Source organism: Odontesthes bonariensis, chromosome 3, assembly GCF_027942865.1.
Source record: "Odontesthes bonariensis isolate fOdoBon6 chromosome 3, fOdoBon6.hap1, whole genome shotgun sequence".
Taxonomy (NCBI): domain Eukaryota; kingdom Metazoa; phylum Chordata; class Actinopteri; order Atheriniformes; family Atherinopsidae; genus Odontesthes; species Odontesthes bonariensis.
In genome coordinates this window covers 1,029,945-1,054,441 of record NC_134508.1, presented here as the reverse complement: position 1 = coordinate 1,054,441, position 24,497 = coordinate 1,029,945, and the positions used below count along the sequence as shown (strand labels likewise).

At 45.4% G+C, this 24,497-nt stretch overlaps 2 protein-coding genes across 2 annotated transcripts; both read right to left on the bottom strand.

Moving 5' to 3' along the window:
- Nucleotides 1-11,035: 11,035 nt before the first annotated feature.
- On the bottom strand, nt 11,036-14,472 carry rbm15b (RNA binding motif protein 15B). Its single transcript, XM_075460038.1, has one exon. The coding sequence runs from the start codon at nt 14,223-14,225 to the stop codon at nt 11,721-11,723; it is 2,505 nt and encodes an 834-aa protein (XP_075316153.1). The 5' UTR covers nt 14,226-14,472; the 3' UTR covers nt 11,036-11,720.
- A 761-nt stretch (nt 14,473-15,233) lies between these two features.
- manf (mesencephalic astrocyte-derived neurotrophic factor) lies at nt 15,234-23,381 on the bottom strand. The gene is made up of 4 exons (XM_075460037.1): nt 23,179-23,381; nt 19,218-19,345; nt 17,429-17,570; nt 15,234-16,353 (listed from the first exon to the last, which is right to left on the bottom strand). Exons 1-4 carry the CDS (start codon nt 23,264-23,266, stop codon nt 16,169-16,171), a joined length of 543 nt encoding a protein of 180 aa, XP_075316152.1. The 5' UTR covers nt 23,267-23,381; the 3' UTR covers nt 15,234-16,168.
- Between the last annotated feature and the right edge of the window lie 1,116 nt (nt 23,382-24,497).

Here is a 24,497-nt window from a genome sequence, read left to right as displayed (position 1 = left end):
GAGCAACAGACTTTTACAAAATAAAAGCCTGTGAGCAACAGACTTTTACAAAATAAAAGCCTGTGGGCTACAGACTTTTACAAAATAAAAGCCTATGAGCAACAGACTTTTACAGAATAAAAGCCTGTGAGCAATAGACTTCTACAAAATAAAAGCCTGTGACCAACAGACTTTTACAAAATAAAAGCCCGTGAGCAACAGACTTTTACAACAATAAAAGCCTTTGAGCCACAGACTTTTACAAAATAAAATCCTGTGAACAACATACTTTTACAGAATAAAAGCCTGTGAGCAACAGACTTTTACAAAATAAAAGCCTGTGAGAAACAGACTTTTACAGAATAAAAGCCTGTGAGCAACAGACTTTTACAAAATAAAAGCCTGTGAGAAACAGACTTTTACAAAACAAAAGCCTGTGAGCAACAGACTTTTACAATAATAAAAGCCTGTGAGCAACAGACTTTTACAAAATAAAAGCCTGTGAGCGACAGACTTTTACAATAATAAAAGCCTGTGAGCGACAGACTTTTACAATAATAAAAGCCTGTGAGCGACAGACTTTTACAATAATAAAAGCCTGTGAGCGACAGACTTTTACAAAATTAAAACGGCACTATGCAACTTTCAGTAATACCGGGTTTGTTTACCATACAATACACACCCCAAAGCTGTAGGGGGAGCTCCGTAGAAAATAAGGCGACAGTCTAGCCATATTATATATTACTACTCTAGAAGCTAACCGCATTCAATTTAGCCGTCGACAGCTAATGGAGAGAGGTGTGTCTTATCAGGCTCCCTGGCTCGGCTCAGAGCCCTTTAGACCTGCCGTGAAGCAGTAGTTCTCGACTCTCGTGTGTCGCGAGACTTCCAGAGGTAAACAAAGCACGCGGCGCCACAGGCAAAGTTGCAAGCGCTGTTTCGGGCTAGGGCCACCAGATGGAGATGGAAATGTCACCGTTTTCATCAGAACGGGTCAGCCAAGCAATCTGATGATTGCCAAGCAATTTTATGACCATGAAAAAGTTGCATTGTGCCCTTTAAAGCCTGTGAGCAACAGACTTATACAAAATAAAAGCCTGTGAGCAACAGACTTATACAAAATAAAAGCCTGTGAGCAACAGACTTATACAAAATAAAAGCTTGTGAGCAACAGACTTATACAAAATAAAAGCCTGTGAGCGACAGACTTTTACAAAATAAAAGCCTGTGAGCAACAGACTTTTACAAAATTAAAGCCTGTGAGCAACAGACTTTTACAAAATAAAAGCCTGTGAGCAACAGACTTTTACAAAATAAAAGCCTGTGAGCAACAGACTTATACAAAATAAAAGCCTGTGAGCAACAGACTTTTACAAAATAAAAGCCTGTGAGCAACAGACATGCATGGCTGCACGCGGACGTCCCAAATGTGTTTGTGAGTATAAATGGTGACTTTAATCATGCAAATCTGGACTCAACTCTGCCAACATTCTTTCAATATGTTGATTGCCCTACAAGAGACACTTAAGATTAGCGACCAGTAGCTCTCACATCTCATGTGATGAAGGTGCTGGAGAGACTGGTCCTGACGCATCTCAGACCCTCTACAGCATAGGTGTCAAACCCAAGGCCCGCGGGCCACATCCAGCCCGCGAGATCATTTTATATTATTGTTACTAATGGCTGTGATGTATGTTGCACACATGACTCCGACCAGTAGGGGGAGTCTGTCACCAGTGTTTGTGTATTGAACCTGCTGAGTTGTTCGTAGAAGAAGAACAGGAAGTAAATTAAACAAGTTTGGTCACAGCCGGGATTCCGGACGAGGTCGTGTCTGACAACGGTCCTAAGTTTTCAAGTGCTGAGTTCCGGTCATTCACAGAGAGCTGGGAGTGTGTACACACCACGCCCAGCCCGGGATCCCCCCAGCCCAGAATACCCCCAGTCTGATGCACAAAGTGAGAGAGCAATCCAGACAGTAAAACATTTACTGAAGAAAGCACAAGAGAGTCAGAGTGATCCGCACATTGCTTTGCTGGAATACAGAAGCAGAGCCGGCCCAAGGCATATGCCAACTACGCGGTCGCTTAGGGCCCCCACGCCACCAGGGGGCCCCAGAGAGCACCGAGACGTTGTGATAAAAAGCAAATATATACATGAAATTAAAATAACATTGAATGATTTAAACAAAATTGTATTACACCAGAAAAAAAAATAATAATTTTGACAAAATACTAATACTAGGTTAATTTATGCCTCCTGTTGGCTGCTGCCACCGTTGGGCAAAAGTATTAAAGTATTTAATTTTGATTACAACTTTATTTTACTGTAAGATAATGTTAATGTCATTTGATTCTATTTTGGATTTTGAACATTTTGCACACCTGAAATAAATTAAACTATTTAACGTGTTTACTATAAATGCAGTCTCCAGCCTGCTGATGTTACTTTCAAATAGTTAAATTAATGAGCCATACTTATACATCACTCTTTATGTAGAAGTTAATTAAACCATATTTATGAGTTTGCAATCCCTTTAAAGGTTAAAAACAAGAATGACACCTGTATACTGTAAGATGATTACAAATAATGCTAATGATTGTGGGTCCGTTACACACAGAACAGTGCAGCCTGTGGAATAATGAGGCATCTGGAGCTGAGGTGACTGTAGGGGGGCCCCAAATGAAATTCTGCTTAAGGACCCATAAAGGCTTGGGCCGGCCCTGACAGAAACTCATCTTTGGATGGAATGAAACTGTCCCCTGCACAGCTACTCATGGGTCGGAGACTGAGAACCAAACTGCCAACATCAGCCCAGCTGCTGAAGCCCCGGCGGTTTGAAAATGTGCACCACAGCATCAAGGAGAGACCGCTGGAACAAAAGCAGCACTTCCACCGTTGCCACTTCTGATGGAAGGGGAGAAAGCAAGGGTGGAGCAGTAATTTTAAATGTTCCAGGGGAGGCACATGAGCGCCACATCAAGCCCATAGACACGACGCTCAAGTTGGCATCTGATTCGCGAATTAACTGGATGGGCATAAAGGGCCATTTTACTGCTTTTTTTGCATTTTGATTACACTAAACTGGGTCCTGTATGGAAACTACAATAGTTAGACTGCTCAAATCTGGATGGAATTATTCTAAAGAGGGTACAGAGTCTTTAAAACACATTTTATGATTTATTAAAATGTTATTTGGTCATTGAAAATTCAAAAAGGTGAAATCATCTTGCTGTAAAAGTGGGGGTGTCGAAACACCCCCCATCCCCCACGGGTGCGACGCTCCTGGGAGAAAGTGAAAGTAAAGCCTGGTTTATAGTCGGTAACGCAAGACGCAAGACGCAACGCAAGCCCTTGCGCGGTTGCAAGCCCCCCCCTTGCGTGCTTGCGTGTGTCACCTCAATTTTCTAAACTTTACGCAAGACGCAAGCGCAAGGCAGGCTGTGTTCGAAACCGCCTACTACTTGAAAACGGCATACTCATCGATCAGACAGTATGCAGAGCGTTTACACACAGTGCACTTCAAGAAGAAGCATGAGTCCACTCGAAGAGCTCCTGGCGGTGAATTTCCTTTCATCATAGTAGGCTTGTCATTGAAAAAACCCGCTACTCCACCTACTGTCCTGGCGGTGAATCGCCACGCAGCACACGCAACCGCCGACAAAGCAAAAAGAAGTATAAACGTCTCGAGCCATTAATGCAAGCGCAAGCGCAAGGGCAGTTAAAAGAAGTATAACTCAGCCTTAAGAGTCAAAGACAACTGGCAGCCAGCAGTCGTCGTGAGAAGACATGACAACCCCCCCCCCCCCGGTCTGTGATAACCCAAACAGGAGGTGGAAACACCTGCAGGAGAAACCGCCGGCATCTGCTGAAAACCAGAGAAGAGACTTTTACACAACCCTAACCCTGGAGATGTGGAGGCCTGTGGGTCAGTCACCAGCAGTCCACCAGCAGAGACTCAGGCCCCGTTTACGCGATAGGAAGACGCAGATATTTTCCTGCGGTTTGGCCTCTCATTTACACCAAAACCCCGTTTTTATCACAGAAAACGATTATTTCTAAAACCTCCGGCCAAAGTGGAGATTTCTGATAACGCCGGTTATGTGTTGCCGTGCCAACTGGGAGAAACGGCGTTTTAGGTTCTTAAACGTCACATTATGCGCCAGAAAATGCTTAACGTAATGCGAGCGCCTTATGTTTACAGTTTGTTTGGCTACTGATCAGGATTATCATGGATGATGTTAAAGTTCTACTAATTTTTACGTTTGTGCAAACGATTCTGGCCTTACTGCATTTGCAACAAGGATTTTGATTGGCTTGCATGGCTTTATTCCTTTCCCTACACTGCCGCCAACAGGTTTGGCAGAGTTATTATGGCGCTTGACGGCGTATTTATGCGGGTTGATGTTAATGACAAGTTTTTCTAAAACGATGTTGTTTGCACGATGTTATTATTGAAAACGGAGGGGGGGGGGGGATATTCGTTTCTCTAGATACCCGGCTATGTGTAAATATGGCCTGAAAGGCCCAAGCACAGTCACATGCACAGTCACATGCACAGTCACATGCACAGTCACATGCACAGTCACCTGCACAGTCACATGCACAGTCACCTGCACAGTCACATGCACAGTCACCTGTGACATCGCCTGAGGAAGAGACTGTGACACCAACTGTGAACAGAGAAGAAACAGTGAGAGGTCGAGGTGTGGCGGGTTAATCAGAACACCAAAACGTTGCTGTCAGTGATGAGCAGCATTTCATTTGGACTTTAAAGTCATTTGCTTTCAACAAAGAAAGACAGAAAATATTGCAAAGTTGTTGGAAGTAGTTATGAGTATAAATGAAGCACGTTAAGTTCATTTTGGTTTGTTAATTAATTTGCAGAATTCAAGTAATGTGCACTTTACCTTTAAAGGTACTTTCAGTTGGAATCTGAGGATAAACAGTTTTGAATGATATTGCTTTAGAAAAGTGTGTTAAAAAAATTGTTTCTACTTCATAGCAGTTGTTTAGACTGTTAAACTGTGAACCGTAAAGTTAATAAGTAGAAAGTGTTGAGTAAATTGGTTATGGAGAATATCTTAAGGGGAAAGATGTGATGTATGTTGCATATATGACTCCGACCAGTAGGGGGAGTCTGTCACCAGTGTTTGTGTGTTCGTAGAGAAGAACAGGAAGTACACAATATCAGAGAGTCTCTCACAATGGCCCGGCAACATGAAGCGCTGGTAACGCAATAAACTACAGATCCCATAATGCATCCAGCTCTGATAAAATGGCAAAAGAGCAAAGAAAACTGAATGTTTTGATTCGTTATTTGTTATTGCTGAAAAGCACAAACTTTATTTACATTTCCAGGTTTTGTTTTGTTTTGTTTATGTTCATATTTCTAACTTGTATAATTTTGAGTGGATATATTTTTATGGAGAGCAAGATATTTTAAGCTATTTAAAGTTGAAGTTTATTTATTCCAGAATAACATTCCTGTCTGTTTTTATTCACATTTCTGTTTAAAACACATTTAGTTTTAGTGTGTGGTGCTCTGTCTGATGTGGTGGTTGGCGGTACGGGAGCTCCTCAGGGCACTGTGCTGGCTCCTCTCCTGTTTACCTGGCACACCTCAGACTTTAAACACAACTCTGAGTCATGCCACTTGCAGAAGTTTTCAGATGACTCTGCAGTTATTGGGTGTTGTTGAGCTCCTTTTCCAACAGGCTGATCCAGCTCCGCTGTCACAAGGACCGATTCAGGAAATCCTTCCTCCCACCAGCCATCACCATCTACAACCCCCCCCCTTCAGGCTCAATAGGCTGAAATTTATTTGTCACCCTAAAACATGACAACCCAGGGCTCAGACCAGGATGCAGAGTTGTAGTCTTACACACTTCTCTGCAGCTTCCCACCTGCTGCTACCCCCCCAATCAATTAACACAAAAGGAGCAAATCCTCTTGTGCAAAAAGAAATTATTAAAACAAAAACTTTAACTAAACAAAAACATCAAACTATTAAATGTGGTTTGCTGAATATCAGATCTCTCCTTTCCAAGTCTCTGTTAGTGAATGAGTTGATTTGTGATCATCACATTGATATATTTAGTCTTACAGAAACCTGGCTGCAACAGGAGGATCATGTTAGCATCATGTTAGCATCATGTTAGCATCATGTTAGCATTAATGAAGCAACTCCCTCTGACTGTTTAAATGTTCACGTTCCTGGAACCACAGGCAGAGGAGGAGGAGTGGCAGCTATCTTCAGATCAGGGTTACTAATCAGTCCCAGACCCAAGATTAGTTTGAGCTCTTTTGAATCTCTGATTCTCAGTTTTTCCCACGCAAAGTGGAAATCCCAGAAACCTCTTGTGTTTGTTGTTGTGTATCGTCCACCTGGCCCTTATTCTGAGTTTCTGTCTGAATTCTCAGAGTTTTTATCCCAGTTAGTGCTGAGTACAGATAAAGTCATTGTTGTGGGTGACTTTAATATTCATGTAGATGTTGAAAATGACAGCCTGAATATGAACTTTAATTCTATATTGGACTCTATTGGATTTTCTCAGAGTGTTCACAGACCGACTCACTGCCTTAATCACACCCTTGATCTTGTTCTGACTTATGGCATTGAGAGTGAACAGTTAACAGTGTTCCCTCATAACCCTGTCTTATCTGACCATTTTCTGATAACCTTTGAGTTTACATTACTTGACTATACAGTTTCTGAGAAGAAATTTACATATAGAAGGTGTCTATCAGAGGATGCTGTAACCAGATTTAAAGAATTAATTCCATCATCCTTTTCTTCACTGCCATGTGCAGATATGACAGAGGACGACTACCTAAACTTTACTCCAGCAGCACTTGACTCTCTTGTTGACAGCACTATAGTTTCAATGCGTACAGCACTGGACAATGTTGCCCCTCTGAAAAGGAAGGTAATCAGTCAGAAGAGGCTGGCTCCTTGGTATAATTCACAGCTGCGTGCTTTAAAGCAGACTGCAAGAAAGCTGGAGAGACAGTGGCGTTCCTCTAATTTAGAAGAGTCTCAGTTAGTCTGGAAAGATAGTTTAATAACGTATAAGAAAGCCCTTCGTAAAGCTAGAACTGCTTATTATTCATCATTGATAGATGAGAATAAGAATAATCCCAGGTTTCTTTTCAGCACTGTAGCCAGTCTGACTAAGAGTCCGAGCTCTGCTGAGCCAGTTATTCCTTTAACTCTCAGCAGTGATGATTTCATGAGCTTCTTTATTAATAAAATTGTTTCTATCAGAGAGAAGATTGATGGAGTCCTTCCCACTATTATCAGTGATGTATCATCAGGTACAGCAGCTTTAGAAGTATCTTTAGAACCTGATTTGTATTTAGACGGCTTCTGCCCAGTTGATCTCTCTGAACTAACAACAGCAATAGTCTCTTCTAAACCATCAACTTGTGTTTTAGACCCAATCCCAACCAGACTGTTCAAGGAGGTTTTCCCCTTAATTGACACTTCCATATTGGATTTGATCAATCTGTCTTTGTTGACAGGATATGTACCTCAGACTTTTAAGGTTGCTGTAATTAAACCTTTACTTAAAAAACCTACTCTTGATTCAGAAGTGTTGGCTCATTATAGACCTATATCCAATCTCCCTTTTATGTCTAAAGTTCTTGAAAAAATAGTTGCAGCTCAGCTTTGTGATCACTTACACAGAAATAATCTGTTTGAAGAGTTTCAGTCAGGATTCAGAGTGCATCATAGCACAGAAACTGCACTGCTGAAAGTTACCAATGATCTCCTCTTAGCCTCTGATAGCGGACTTGTGTCTGTGCTTGTCCTGTTGGATCTCAGTGCTGCATTTGATACGGTCGATCACAGTATCTTATTACACAGACTTGAACATGTTATTGGGATTAAAGGAACTGCATTAGGCTGGTTTAACTCATATTTATCTGATAGATTTCAGTTTGTTCTTGTAAATGAAGAATCTTCCTCACACACCAGAGTAAGTCATGGAGTTCCCCAGGGTTCTGTGCTTGGACCGATTCTTTTTACTTTATACATGCTTCCATTAGGTAACATTATTAGACAGCATGGCATAAATTTCCATTGCTATGCTGATGATACTCAGCTGTACTTATCTATAAAACCAGATGAAACCAATAGGTTGGTCAGACTACAAGCATGTCTTAAAGACATAAAGACCTGGATGACTCAGAACTGTCTGCTGCTAAATTCAGACAAAACTGAAGTCGTTATCTTTGGACCTGAGCGTTTCAGGGAGAAATTGTCTAGCTATGTAGTTACTCTAGATGGTATTTCCTTGGCTTCTAGTTCTACAGTGAGGAACCTTGGAGTTATTTTTGACCAGAACTTATCATTTGACTCGCATATAAAACAGGTTTCTAGGACTGCCTTCTTTCACCTTCGTAATATTGTTAAAATCAGGAACATCTTGTCTCAGAGTGATGCAGAAAAACTAATTCATGCATTTGTTACTTCAAGATTGGACTACTGTAATTCTTTATTATTGGGCTGTCCTACATATTCTCTGAAAAGCCTTCAGCTGATCCAAAATGCTGCAGCCAGAGTTCTGATGAGAACTAACAGGAGAGATCATATTTCTCCAGTTTTAGCTTCTCTTCATTGGCTCCCTGTTAAATTCAGAATAGAATTTAAGATTCTTCTCCTCACATATAAAGCTCTTAATGACCGAGCTCCATCATATCTTAAAGATCTCATTGTAAGATATTTTCCTAACAGAGCACTTCGTTCCCAAACTGCAGGTTTACTTGAGGTTCCCAGAGTTTCTAAAAGTAGAATGGGAGGCAGAGCCTTCAGTTATCAGGCCCCTCTCTTGTGGAATAAGCTGCCAGTAAATGTCCGGGAAGCAGACACCCTTTCCACTTTTAAGACCAGGCTTAAAACTTTCCTTTTTGATAAAGCTTATAGTTAGGGATGGCTCAGGTGATCCTGAAACATCCCATAGTTAAGCTGCTATAGGCCCAGCCTGCTGGGGGGCCTCATCTGTCACACCTTTCCTCACTTTACTCTCTTTATGTATATGTGACATTATTGTGGTCATTAACTCGTGTTTCCCTGTTCCAACAGATATCCTTTGAATGGTGTTACAGTGCCGCCGCCGCTGCGGCCCTCCCCCCCTTTCTGTCTTCTCAAACCCCAGCTGGTCGAGGCGGATGGCCACCCTTCCTGGTTCTGGTTCTGCCAGAGGTTTCTTCCTGTTAAAAGGGAGTCGTTTCTCTCCACAGTCGCCTCAGGCACGCTCAGGCCGGGAGATTGGACCGAAAAACAAAAAGTTTTCAGTGCAATCTGTTGGTTTTCTTAGCTAGGAAATTGTTTTTGAAGTGGCTCTATATGAACGAATTGGATTATTTTATGAATTATGATTATTATTAATTAATTGAATTCCAATTGGCTTGAATTGGACTTACTATCTAAGTGCCTTGAGATGACATTTGTTGTTTTTGGCGCTATATAAATAAAAATGAATTGAATTGAATTGAATTGAATTGAAGTCTCTCCTAAAAAAATAAAAAAAACTCTTCATACTGTATATAGCTAATGTTTATTCACAATTTTTATTTTATTTTAAATTATATTTATTCTATTCTTTTTGCTTGTTTTTACTTTAATTGTTTACATATCTTTTACTGTATGTTGCTGCAACACAATAATTTCCCAAATTGGGATTAATAAAGTATTTATCTATCGATAAAACAAACACTCGGTCACCACAAGACACACACACACACACACACACACACACACACACTTTAACACTTATCAGCTGTTTTCTCAGCATTCTTCCTCGTTACTGCATCCTGTTTATTTATATTTTAGACTTATAGTTTAATGTTTTTTACTACTTTTTTTTTAACATATTAGCATATACTTTATATTTTTTTCTCCTTATACTGCTGTTAATACTTTCTTAAATTAAGACTTTTTTTAATCAATGTTTACCGTTTTATTTTTACTGTTAGAGTAAAAATTTAATTTCAATCCCAAATGTCTGAGTTTGTACAGAATGGACAATAAAGCTGACTTTGACTTTTTCACACACACACACACACACACACACACACACACACACAGATATTCACTTTAAAGCAGCTTAGAACTGAACAAACTGCTTCTGCCTCATATTCTGTGTTTATATTCATGTTTAAATGTTTCAGTGAATCTTTTTCCTGCTTTTATATAAAATATAAAGAAATGAAGCTCGGCCCAAATCATTTCTAAGTTGACTTTAGTTAAAGCTGAGTAACTTCCCACCTCAGTTTTCATTAATGTTGTGAATGTAACGCTTAAAGAAACATAAAGACAGATTACCTGTGATATCAGAAACAAAGTTTCTCCTGTTTTTATTGTTTCACCTCATCAGTCGAGTGCAGGGCTGTTTAACCCGCCTGTGTGCCCTCAGCGTCGTCTGGCAGGACCTGAAGAACTGCTTATTGGAAATGAATGACCAACTTTAATGATTAAACCGATTAATCATGTACTCCTCAGCAGATGAAATCAGCTCACCTGTTGCAATATTTCACTTTTTCTGTTTAAATCGAATAAAACCAACTTGTTTTCAGACTAAAAGTCAGTTTTTTATCTCATTTGTTTCAGTTTTTCATGTCATTTCATGTTGTTTTGTGTCATGGAGCGACAATTTAAACAATAAGATGCTAAAATATGTTAAAATATTGTTATAAATGATAAACTGAAGCAGCTGAAACTAGTTAAGTTTAGTTTAAGATTATTAATCAGTTTTACTTACATTTTTCCTCCAAACATCAACGTTTAAAACTTTAATCAACGTTTAGACCAAAAAAAATCCTCAAATATCAGCTTTTTATGATATTTTCTTCAATAAGATGCTTAAATGTTGTTAAATATTGTTATAAATGATAAATTGAAGCGGCTGATACTAATAATCATTAAGTTAAAAACATCAAAGTTTAGACTAAAAATCCACAAATATCAGCTTTTTATGACATTGGACAGAAAAGCTTCGGAACATTTTCCCCGTCAGATTCTGCTGATCTCCGTCCCGTCGCCGCGGCGAGCAGAAGCGGGCGTGGCGTGATGGCGGTGTGAAATAAAGCAGCGCACACGGGTCACAGATGGATGGACTGATGTATTAAAACTGAAGGTATAAATGTGTACATTAGAAAACCAGAACCAGTATCACCAGGATGACTCAAAACGTGTCTTTGAACAACAGAACTTTACATTTCCATAGCAACAGAATCTCCCAGCATGCAACACTGCCAACACACCCGACTGGAATAATAAAAACACTCCGGGTCAGAGCGGCGGGGACGGGTCAGAGCCTTTCAACAACAAATAAAAAGTGGGCGGAGCCCAGCGGAGGAGGAGGCGCACCAATCGGCTTACAGTACAGGTGAGACGCCCCGGGAGCCGCCTGCTGCTCCGGAGGTTCGGGTTCGGCGCCGCACATAAAGTATAACACATAAAGTATAACACATAAAGTATAACACATAAAGTAAGAAGCAGAAACCGTCCGGGGGGCACGTAGTGTCGTCCGGGGGGGACGTAGTGTAGAAAACGAGTGTTCGTCGTCTGCGTGGCGGCGCCTGGAGACGTGTAGTGATCCTCGCCGTGTAGTCATTCCTGTAGAAGAAACTGAACAAACAATAAAACTCATCCGTTTAAAAACAACCTGGAAGCGTCTGTAGTCCCGTGCACGCTCCTCAGAGTCCCGTGCACGCCCCTCAGAGTGCGGGCGCGCTCAGTTCGTGTCGCTGACGATCACGATGACCATGTGCTCCTCCTCCAGATTACCCACAGTCCTCTTGGCCGCCTGCAGGAACTGCTGCGAGAACTCTCCGGGGGGGAAGGCGTACAGCATGGCGCCCGGGCCGCCCTCCTTGGCGGCGGGCAGGCTGACCACGCCGGCCGCCTCCTTGTTGCGCAGGTAGGTCACCAGGTGGCGCAGCAGGCGCACCTGCAGCCCCGGCTCCGGCGCCGAGGCCTGGCGGTCCACGGGCCCCTGCAGCGCCAGCAGGATGGCGAAGCCGTCGGGCCGGCCCAGCTTGATGCGGCGCGCCACCTCGTCCAGCCGCGTGCGGTCCATGCGCAGCCGCTGGGCGATCTTCAGCTGGTTCTGGTTCGGGCTCTGCGGCCTCGGGCCGTCCTTCATCACGGCGTGGAAGAAGGCGGCCCCGCCCTCCAGCAGGAACAGGTCCGTAGGGAAGCTGCTGTTCTTCAGGGCGAAGAAGCCGCGCCACAGCCGGGCCAGCGCGCTCTGAGCGTGCTCCGACAGCGAGCTGGGGGGCGGCGAGGTGTGCGTGTCCGTGTGGGCGGCGGCCGGCGAGCCGGCGGCGACCACCTCGGCGCTCCGGTGGTTGTTCAGGTGGTCGCTGGACGACCTCTTGCCGTGATGGCGGCCGGGAGGCGGCTCGTCCTCGGTGGCAGCGGCGGCGTGCCGCGCCCCACCGCCGCTGTCCGGCGAGTGGTCCCGCGGCTCCGTGGTGGAGTCGGGGGCTCGAACCCGCGCCCGGTCGGGGCTGGCGTCCGGAGACACGGCGCCGCCCACGCGCACCCGGGCCCGCCCCCGCTCCTTCTCCTCCGGCGGCCTCTCGCCCGACGGGCTGCGGCTCCGCCTCCGGCGCCGCTCCTCGCGCTCCTTCAGCCAGCGCTCGCGGCTCCTGCTGCGGCTCCTCGCCGCCCGGCCGCCGCGCCCGAACGCCTCGGCCCCCCCGGCCCGCCGCTCCAGGCTGCGCGTGGGGCTGCTGGGGAAGTCCCGCTCCAGCAGGGCGCGCTCCCTCAGCGTCAGCAGGCTGTGGGGGGGCGGCGGCGAGCGCTCCCGGGCGCCCCTCAGCTCGCGCTCCAGGCTGCGGTGGCGGCTGTAGGCGTCGCCCAGCAGCTCGTAGTGGGCGGGCAGCGCCACGGGGGGCTGGTACCCCGGCGGGAAGGCCCGGGAGGGGCTCTCCTCCACCTTGGCGAAGTCCACCCTGAGGCGGCGCTCCGGGCCCCCCAGCGGGAAGCCCCTCATCTGCGTGCAGGCGGCCTGCGCCGCGTCCAGGCTCTCGTACTGGATGTAGGCGAAGCTGTCGCCCTTCACGTAGTCGATGTTGCGGATGCTGCCGAAGCGGTCGAACTCGCGGGCGAGCGCGGCCAGCGAGTTCCCGGCGCCCAGCCCCCCCACCCACAGCCGGGTGGTGGGGTTGGCTTTCCCGTAGCCGATCTTTACGGGGTTGCCCCCGATCAGCCGGCCCTGCATGGCCACCTTGGCCCGGTGCGCCATGTCCAGGTTCTGGAACTTCACGAAGGCGTAGGCGCCGCCCTGCCCGCGCGCCGGCCGCTTGATGACCACGTCCTCGATGACGCCGTACTTGTCGAAGCCCCTGCGGAGCTCCGCCTCCGTCACGTTGCCGTCCAGGTTGCCGATGAACAAGTTGCTGGTGGCGCGCTGGTCGTCCTCGGGCTTCAGGTCCTCCACCACGGGCATCGGCGGGAAGCCGTACGGCCGCCCGCGCTCGTCCAGCATGCCGTAGTAGTCCAGCAGCCGCTCGCGCTCGCGGCTCAGGCCCAGCGTCTCCAGCGCGTAGTGGCGGGCGCGCAGCTCCCGGATGCTGCTGGCGCCGGGCGCCGGCGGGGACAGCGAGCGCTGCCGGTACGGGTAGGGCGCGTGCAGCGGCGGGTACCCGGCGTCCGGCGGCGTCACGCTGCGCCTGCGCACGTACATGGGCTCTATCTTCAGCTGCCGCTCGCCCAGCGCCAGCCGGGCGGACTTGGCGTGCCGGGCCTCCTTGGCGTCCTCCGGGTGCCGGAAGTTGACGTAGGCGATGCGGCCGAGCTCCGGCGTGTGAGACAGCTTCACGCTGACGTCGCCGAACTTCTTGAACTCGTGGAACAGCGCATCCTCCACGTCCTCGTCCGACACCTGCGAGCCCAGGTTGGAGATGAGCAGCGTCTTGTACTCCAGCGTGCCCGGCCGGGCGGCGGGCGGCTCCAGGGCGGCCGCGGTGCGGAGCGGCGGGCGGCCCAGCAGGCTGAGGTCGTGCCGGTGGTGGAGCTCCAGGGCGGCCGCCCGCTCCTCCCGGAGCAGCCGCGGCTTCTCCCGCTCCCGGCTGCGGCTGCGGCGGTGGTAGCTCCGGCTCTCCGCCAGCAGCAGCGCCAGCGGCGGCGGCGGCAGCTCCTCCCTGCGGCCGCTCTCCCGCTCCCTCTCCCGGGCCCGCTTGGCGGCGGCCCGGGGCGGACTGCTGCCCTCCCTCCCGGCCTGCCTCTTCATTTTTTCAGCGGAGGATGGAGCTCAAACTTTTCGGGGATCCGGCGCCTGGGAGCCGATTCCTGGAGCGTTAGCGCGAACACGGAGGCGGGCGACGGCTTCGGCGACGACACGCTTCCACGGCGGCCGCTGGATGTCGGCTCATTTACCGGTAAAAACGGGAAAACTCGTTTAAAAACATGTCAGCATCAGAGGAGCTGGACTCACGCCGCCATCTTGGACAATAGGAATGTGCGCGTTCCCTGAGGAAGGCGGAGACCGCGGTGACGTAGGCGCGGCGACGTCACCACGCTGGACGCTTTGTTTCATAACAGATGTTTAATTAAGTGTTTTCTGCATACAAACTTCCCTAATAAACCAATATGTGGAACATTCTGGGTCGGTTTTTGGTCCAGATGGAAAAGAAACAGACTTTTTATCCACTTTTGTTCATTTTCTGTTAGTTTTACCTCACTTTTAAGATTTTATATCCAGTAATGCAAAATAAGGCCTGAAGAGAGATGATGGGACATTCAAACAGCCAGCAGGGACAGAAAGTAGCCTGTTACAGCTTATTTTGTGTGAAAAGGTCTAATTTCAGAGTTTTTCTGTTAACTTTAATTTCGTTTATAGGCTCTTATCTGTCAAAAAGCTCTTAAATAGTTATTAAAAATAGGATTTCAGGATTTGTCATTTCATGGAAGATGATCCTAAAAGGTGGATGGCTCCTCCTGCATTTAGAAATGTTTTGTATAAGGAGATTCTTCTTCTTTAGGGTTCCTCCCAGCTGCTTTATCTGAGGGGATGCTCCACCACATCAGGTCCAGTTAAACAGTTATTATACAGTAATTCATTATAATTACACACATTTAAACTTTAATCCCGGTGGAACCAGCGCTGTTGCTCTATAACCTGAAAATAAAAGGGTTGAAGTTTCCCAGGATCCGGCTGAAATCAAACATCCTGAAGTCTGGAGATTTTTCACATTTTAATGGAAAAGTACAATAATAATAATAATAATAATCATACAGCTGTAACAAACGACTTGATGAACAGTCAGCGACACAACAGCATGTTTTAACTTTTCATTTCCCAGCATCAGACTGAAGTGTTTGAGCCCCCCGACAGTGAGAGGCGTGTCCTCAGGAGGGCCGGGCCGGAAACTTCAATAAATATTTACGGTCAGAGTCCGAGGAGAAGAACAGAACCGAGACTGGAGCTGCAGTTTTATCAGGGATTAGGGTTCTGGTGCTGGTCTGGGGCAGAAAACATCTGCAGGGGTCAGAAAACATCTGCAGGGGTCAGCATCTGGGAGGAGAACCGCATCTTTTCTGACTTCTGCTCAAACGTGATGCAGATCTGCTGGATCAGAACCGGGACCAGCTAACAGAGCCAGCTAACAGAGCCAGCTAACTGTTCCTCCCTCTAACCGGGGCACATTTGAGCTGGAGGCCTCGGATCAGAACCTTTAGGTGTCTCAGAGGATTCTCTGGGTGTGAAGGAAACAAAGACAGCCAGTTTGTTTAGGTTTAGGAATTTAATCAGTGGGGGGTTTTTTGCACTTTTTCTACTGGAAAATGTTCCGTTTCTGAGCCTCTGAGGTCCAAACATCTTTATCTTTGCACAAGTGGGAGCTGCAGAGGCAGATAAACAGATTTAAACCCAGTTTCACACGTTTGTCGGCCGCAAATTTGAGTGAAACCGAACCCAAAGTTCTGCTCGGATCCTCCCGCTGAGCCACATTCCTTCTCCGGGACTTAAACCATCTCTAAGGGTCAGACCGGAGCTCCGTTTTTCCATCTGAGGCGATTATTTGGGGAAGTTTAATGTGAAACGTGTTCAGTGTTGGCATCCTGCGGGCGTGGTTCCCCTCAGCCTTACGTACAAAGCATCTGTACGCAGGGCTGAGGCGAGCGGGCCGGCCCAAACTCCTCGGATCTGTAGAAAGTCTTAAGCCGTGTCCGTGGTCACAGGTCCGTCCGTGCTTTGGCGGCGGCGGGGGCGTACTTGGGCATGAGCTCGGAGATCTTGCGGATGAAGTCGGACTTCTCGGCGCAGCCCTTGCAGGACTCGCCCCACTCCTCCAGGATCTTCTTCAGGTCCTTGACTTTGAGCTTCTTCAGGTCCACCGTGGTCAGGTCCAGCTGTTTGTCTGCCAGAGAAGAAGAAGAAGAAGAAGAAGCCGAATCAGAGCCGAGTCCCGACCCAACACATGAGAAATAAACCCTGTTAGAATTGGCTTTGTTCTTAGACGTTATAAATGAAATAGTCTCAGTACTTTTCCTAAAGTGATCCAGGAATGGGAAGCCTGGGTGTTGTGTTCACTCCTCCTGGGAGGTTGTATCTTTCGTTTAGATCGCATCGATTTGGGTCTTGACGAAAACCGGAAGTGATGTAATTAAAAACGGGATAAAACGGGAACTTCTTTGCCGTCATTAAAAGAAGCATACCAGCTACATGAAACCGAAGAATAATTTCAATAACATTCTAATACAATTGCCCAACGTGGTAAGTTAATTTTTTAACGTTGTAAAGAATCGGAAAATGTGTTTTTTCTGCATAGGTTGTTTGGCAGATTAGCATTATGCTATTAAATATGCTCGCTGTTTCTAAGTGTTCTGTATGTTAGCGGCTAGTTAGCGAAATGCTAGCACTTGTGTAGTGCATTAAACCGGTTGAGGGTGATGTGTTCAAAGGGGAAATATATATGGCTTATAATGTTTTAAAATGCGAGTTAAAGCCAGCATCATATGTTTACTGTGAAGCTTTAAAATGTGTGTTTATTTGAATGTTATAAATGCTATATATTGTAAATTTATTTGTTTACAGTTTAACCGGTTTGACCGTGTAATGCACAAGGCAATAAACAACAACAACAACAACAAAGACTAGCTTATGTTATTCGTAACACTGGGAAAGCAGGTGCAGATTTACACACATTGTTTTGGGCTGATCCAGAGAATATGACGAAGCATGCTGAACCTACTCATGTCCAATCATACTCGGTCGAGTGTGAGTCCAACCTATGAGGCTAGAAATGCAAATGATACCCGGAAATCGAGGCGCAGTCTGACAGATTTCCTGCGGGAGCTCTGTTCCACTGAGCCCAGCGCTGATATATCAATAAACACTTTATTTTACTTGAGATTCCTCCGGCTTGTTCTTGAGCTGCCATTGAAAGAATCGATCTAACATTTTGGTGCCGTGACCCGGCACAGAGTTCTCACCGTATCTCAGCTCGCAGATCTGACTGTCCTTCTTCTTCAGCTTCTCGCAGATCTTCTCCACCGGCACGTGGAAGCTGAGCGGCTTCGACACCTCGTTCACGATCTTAGTCGCTGCGTCACTGGTCGCTCCGATGTAGTAGCACTGCAGAGAGAGACGGGACAGAGAGAGAAAGCCGTGAGACCGCCGGGTCCGAGGCCGATCCGATCCCAGGTGTGAACACCCAGAACAGATCCCGCAGACTCAGAGGAACGAGTTCTGGGCCTTGGGTCCATCCTGTCGTCCAAGACCAGGGCTGTGTTCGAAACCGCCTACTGCACACTACATACTGATCAATCAGACAGTATGCAGAGCGTTTACCCACAATGCATTTCGCTCCTGCCCGAGCCGAAATCAGCCGGCCTGAAGCTGATTTCTCTTAAGCTCTAAACTCCGTAAACTTTAGCAACATTTGAAACATTTTCAGGTGAGAAAGTAGTCGTTTAGATCCCCAACGTGTTGAAAACCTGACAAAATACCGGCTGTTTACCATTTTGTTCCCACGAAGTCGGCGCTACTAAAGCTAGCCGCAGTAAGCAACGCACTTCCTGTTATTTTCACAAAATAAAATACCCGTTGCCTTTTATCATAGGGAAAGCCATTACCATACAATTGGTGCTTTTGTTTTGAAAACAGGAAGTGAACCTACCCTCGTTGTAGCTAGCTTGAAACTGCCGTTTTGACAGGAAATGACGATCGGCGACGTCACGTTACGTTGCATCTTGGGTAGTTTGAGTATGAGTAGTAACGTCATGATGCATACCCAACATTTCAGAGAATCTAGTATGCATCCGGGAACTTCTGCTTACTCAAACTCGCATACTAACTCAGAAAGTTAGTAGGAGTAGTAGGAGAAGTATGCGGTTTGGAACACAGCCCAGCTCTGTTCTGCACTTTTTGCTGTTTTACAGCAGAAACAACACCTTTAAACGGGTTTTAAACACCTGCTGAATCCTTCCCCACTTCCAGCATCAGTGCGTTTGTAGCCAATGGGCTGAGGGCTGAAACCGGGCCGAGTTCTGCCCAGCAACCACCATAATGAGGGACGCTCACACGTGGCTACGGTGGCCCGGAAGTGGAAACAAAGTTCTGACCAGACCAGGAGACAAAGTTCTGGACCAGGAAGCAAAGTTCTGGACCAGGGAGCAAAGTTCTGGACCAGGGAGCAAAGTTCTGACCCAGGAAACAAAGTTCTGACCCAGGAAACAAAGTTCTGACCCAGGAAGCAAAGTTCTGGACCAGGGAGCAAAGTTCTGACCCAGGAAACAAAGTTCTGACCCAGGAAACTAAGTTCTGACCCAGGAAACTAAGTTCTGACCCAGGAAGCAAAGTTCTGACCCAGGAAACAAAGTTCTGACCCAGGAAACTAAGTTCTGACCCAGGAAGCAAAGTTCTGACCCAGGAAACAAAGTTCTGACCCAGGAAACTAAGTTCTGCCGGGTGGAACCAGGCAGAACCGGCTCAAACGTGGGCAGAACATAACAGATCCGGGTGGAACCGGGTCAAACGTGGGCAGAACATAACAGATCTGGGTGGAACCGGCTCAAACGTGGGCAGAACATAACAGATCTGGGTGGAACCGGGTCAAACGTGGGCAGAACATAACAGATCTGGGTGGAACCGGGTCAAACGTGGGCAGAACATAACAGATCTGGGGGTGCGACGTGTTAAACGAACGGTTCGGTTTCATTTTAAAAACTTCTGTCCACCAGAGGCCCGGCAGAACCGAAGCGGATCCGAGGTTCTACTCACAAAGCGGTTCTCCTTCCCCCGGGCGTCCTTGCAGCTGGCGGTGAGCGCCTTCTCGATGTCGGCGCTGTTGAAGCTGGTGTCGCGGTCCTTCAGCGTCTGGTAGAACTTCCCCAGGAAGGTGACGCACACTGGAACAGGCAGGAAACACTTTGAAATGCACCTTTAACTCAGATTAGAGCCTCATTCTGTTCTCTGAGCAGTGTTTCCCATACATTGAGGAAACTATGGCGGCCCGCCATAGTTTCCTTTTGGCCGCCATAGTTTCCGAATCCCAATCGTTTGAAACGCAGCGATTTTTTTTTTTTTTTGGAAACACAGCGATTTCCTCAAAAACAAACCAATATGACTATACAACAGGTGAATTAGTAATTAAACATGTCCTAAAGTGTGCAATGTCAGAGTTTTGAAGTTTAGTGGCAAAAAGGTTTTTGTGTTATCAGTCGCTGTCGGGGCGATTGACACACGTTATAGATCAGTGGGTGCGCGTGCATAAAGGTCAGCTGTAATCATCGTGATTTCGTTGACAAACATATTTTTTTTTATTTATATTTATATTCTGAGAAATAATGTGAAATTTGAGCAATGACGAGTACACTCGTATGTTGTCCGGTATGTTGCTTAAAAAAATAGTAAGCTCAATAGTTTTGCATGTGTGTTTCATCCGTCCCGACTAGGCGGAGCGGGGTGAAGTTGGTTTTATATTCGACATTCGCCTATTTTCCGGCTTTGTAATTGTAATAGCGTCACGAAAACCGCACCAATTAGCCTCAGGATGGTATTAATATTTACAGAAAACTAAGACTAACATACCACAGGCTTTATCAGCTCACCAAAGTAAGCAAGTCTGGCGAAAGATCAGAGTAACCGCGCCGAATATACTTCTAAGTGAACTACGGCAGCCGGAGCGCTTAGGGACCGTCGCAAAAGTGCAACGCCTTTTTTTGTTCTGACTGGATATTCAACCAATGAACACCAAACCACTTCGGATGGGTTTGTGAACTCACTATAAAGCTTTCACAGCCTTTTAGTTTCCAGAAAAATCATTTTAGGTAGAACATTTACTCAGTGTGCATAGTTAATTCCATTTCAGACTTTTATTTTGTAATAGCTCTCTTGTTTTTAAAGATATCAAAACCAAACCACTTCTGATGTGTTGCTGAACTCATTGTGTCCTTCTTACACCCTTTGTTATCAAGGAAAACCTTTTCAAGTTTCTCAAAAAGGCATAAGTACTCACTGTATATGATCCATTCATATTTTTCATGAAGTTTAGTTTTAATCTGTAAATATTTTCTTTTACAATTGTTATCATTGGGTTTTAATGACAAGATGAGGTTTCCTTATAAACCCACAAGGGTTTCTGACATCTCCAGCACACATTCCTTTTTTTTAATTTGTTGTGTTTTATTGTGTATTTCTTTTATATTTGAATGAATGTGTGCAAATCAATCGAATAAAATCAAATCTGCAGTCGCACAAACTTACGCCGCGTGAATTTACCCCCCCCCCCCCCCCCATAGTTTCCAAAAATTCTGTGGGAAACACTGCTGAGTCTCAACTTTCACTTTGAAATGCACCTTTAACTCAGATTAAAGGCTCATTTTATATCATCCGTGTCCTAAGCGGCTTCAGAACTTACAGTTAAACAGATAAAATGTGTATGAATATAAATAATAATGTTTCCGTCCAACAAACATAAGATAAAGGCTCCTGATTGGCTGGAACGGATCATTCAGACACGTTTTCATTAATAATTTAGTTGGTTTTTAGCTGCAAAATACAAGAAAAAACTATGAAAAGGTTTAAAAGTTGAGTTTAAACTAATTAGTGACAAAGAAAAGCAGAAGTTTGATTAAAAAGAACAGAAATCACAGCAGGTGGAAAATGAAGTTTGACTATGGATTAAACGCCCTGAATCTGGTTTGATTTAATCCGGTTTGGTTTAACCCGGTTTAGTTTAATCCGGTTTGATTGAGTTTAATCCGGTTTGGTTTAGTTTAACCCAGTTTGGTTTAATCTGGTTTGGTTTAATCTGGTTTGATTGAGTTTAACCCGGTTTGGTTTAATCCGGTTTGGTGTTTCGGGAGCAGAAAGAAACAGCCGCTCGGCTCAGAAAGACTTTTTAAATCACCACATTAGTCAAAGACGAGCCGGTTATTAAACTCTGAATAATCTAATAAAGCTGAAAGTTGAAATCTGACAGAAGGGGGTCAACAGAAGGAAACATTTTAATCATCCACACCTGCCGCCCCGGGTCAGAACCAGAGGTCCAGAACAACAATAAGTGATAACCAGTTTTAGAAACCCTCTCTATTACACCTACAGACGGTGTTTAACAGGATTTTATTCAATAAAAGAACATTTTTAAAGATTAGAGGCGAAAATATTTATTGTTATTCAAAAATTTGGGACGTAAATATCTAAAGATCTCAGGTTTCAGAGGTTTTCTTCCCTTTCCGACGGTAAAAATGATCTGATGGCAACACCGAGGCTCGGAGTCTGGTTCTGCTGAAGGTACCAGATCGGCTCGGGTTCGGTCGTCTGGTGATTACGTCACACAATATGGCCGTCCGCTAGCCTGGCTGACGCGTCCACATCTGGATGAGATGGTGGTCTGGGAACTAGGTGTGCATTCTCGTATTTGCATGGTCACGCATTTGCAGCGCCATCACCCCGGTGTTTCACTGACAGGAGTGAAACCGAAAGCGGCTCAACGACCGCTCATCACCGCGGTGTTTAAGCAGCCCCTTCCTTCACAATCCGACCGGGCTAAAGCGATCCCAAACGCCATCGCTGTGTTTATAGGTGCAGACATGAGGCCATATTCAGTTGTGCAAAACAAGGGCTTTAAACACATGCTGAACCTGCTCGAGCCACGTTAATAATTTAAAAGTGTTAATAAACAAAAAGACAAAACTTGTTTATTTGTCTTGTCTATTTTTTTTTGCTGATCCGAGGAATGATCCGAGCCGTGAGTTTTTCGATCCGTTGCACCCCTAGTATGTAGAGCGACAGAAATTCGACTAGGAAGAAGAAAAAAAGTAAAATAAAAGTAAACTTGCGCTCTAAGCTACTTAAAACACTTTCTAAGACTGCATCAAACGGTAACGTTGTGTCTGCTGACATGTTGGATTAACAACAACCGATCACCGAAAGACCGAGAAAAAAAACTCTAACGCACAGCGCCTAGTTACGGTTACTATGGCTACTACAGCCAATCACAACTGTCCAACCTACAGCCAATCACAATGTACTCCTATTCAAGCGGACGGCCATATTGTGTGACTTAATCACCAGACGACGGAACCCGAGCCGATCTGGTACCTACACCCATAGACATACGTAGACTCATGACGGGCTGGAACGTAACATGGAACACAATATGCCATAGCCTACCATATGTCTTTGTTAAAGAGCGTAATACAAAGTCTTTCAGCATTAAAGCACATATTTTTAATGTGTGACAGCGTCCTGCATCATAACTAAATCTCTGTCGTTTGTAACAAAGCAAACCGTGTGAAAATCCGGTAAATATTCGGGGAGTTATGATCATTTTAGTTGGGGATATACACCTTCCTCAGTCGAAATAAATGCAATGTGGGGGCATTGGAGACCCATCCAAGATGGCGGCCGCGCTGAACGTCAGCTCCAATAGGCAGCGTCAGTCTGTGACGCGTCTACGTGTATTATGTCTATGCCTACACCGGGTTCCAGGTGAGTTTCAGGTTCCCGGTCCGAGTCAGAACCCGTAACTGCCCCCGTTTATAGCCTAACGGGTCTGCCGGTACCGTCAGCTTTAAGGAGCCCTTTTTCCCCGCCTTTAGGAGTCCTGCTACATCCCATATGAACCGCGAACAGCCGCGGAACCCGCGCATGAAGCCGTGAAACAGATGCAAATCAGAGCCGCTGCTCGGAAGTTTTTCAGAAGCTAACAGATGCTAACAGATGCTAACGGTCCTACCTTCACAGTCTCCTTCTTTCAGAGCTTCAACGGGACCTGGCACGAGAGCGAGCGCGAGAGCCACCGACAACCCGCTTAAACACAACATGGTGATGTCAGAGAGGATTAAACACTCCGTGTAACCGCTGCTGGACAGGAACACTCCGTGCTCATGGGTCTCCGCCGCTGGAGCAGACAGACGCCGGTAAAAACTGAGAGAAGGTCCGGGCTTCCCGGTGCCACGTCACACGTAACCGGTGCCCTGATTGGTCAGAACGCGCGGCTCCTCCCTTAGCCCTCCACGAATTCTGCTCTGATTGGACGGCGGCAGCGAGTTCCGGGTACAACGTCCAGTTGGCGCGGTGTGATTGGTCCACAGCGTCATCACGTAACAGGCAAATTCAAGCTCGTTGAAAGAGAAAATGTAGTCCGATTAGATTTATTTAAATTGATATAAGTAACAGATATATGTATGGAAGCCCGTTTCCGCCACTTAATAAAAATAAATTTAGAAATACTATCTATTTCTAAATTTATTTTTATTATTTATTTTTATTAACTGAAAAAGATTGCACCGAAAACAAAGTTTCGGTGCAATCTGTTGGTTTTTCTTAGCTAGGAAATTGTTTTTGAATTGGCTCTATATGAACGAATTGGATTATTTTATGATTACAATTAATTGAATTCCAATTGGCTTGAATTGGACTTTATTATCCAAGTGCCTCGAGATTAAATTTGTTGTATTTGGCGCTATATAAATAAAAATTAATTGAATTGAACCCTTTGTGCGGTCTTAACATTGTGTTTACTCCCTTTGTCCTACGGGTCAAAAATGACCCGCCCCACCAAAGCCCCAAAATAAAGCAACTTAATTTAATTTTAAATCCAAAATCTATTTAGTATGATGAAACCACCTGTTATTTATCTATTCAACTCAACTCAATACATTTTTATCATGTATTTTCTGTTACACAATACAAAAAGACAATCACCAGTTTTCAGGATTACACTTTTTTTTTTTTAAATTTTTTTACCACAAACCAACCATCAGTTGGACCAACAGTTTTCTTGTTTTCTCAGTTTTCTTTTACATAATAAAGGTTTATTATTGCTATTATATAAATGTGAAGTAATTACTTTTGAATTAATTATATTGAAAGGGAAAAAAACTGAACTTTTTTCTGCTGTTTAAATGTTTTTATAATTCACGGGTCAAAAATGACCCATAAGACAATCTTTGTACCCTAGTGGTGTACAGCCCACATGGAAACATAAACAAAAATAAAGTCTGACTTTTTCTAATGATGGGGTCCCTTTAGGAAAAGTCATAACATTTCAAG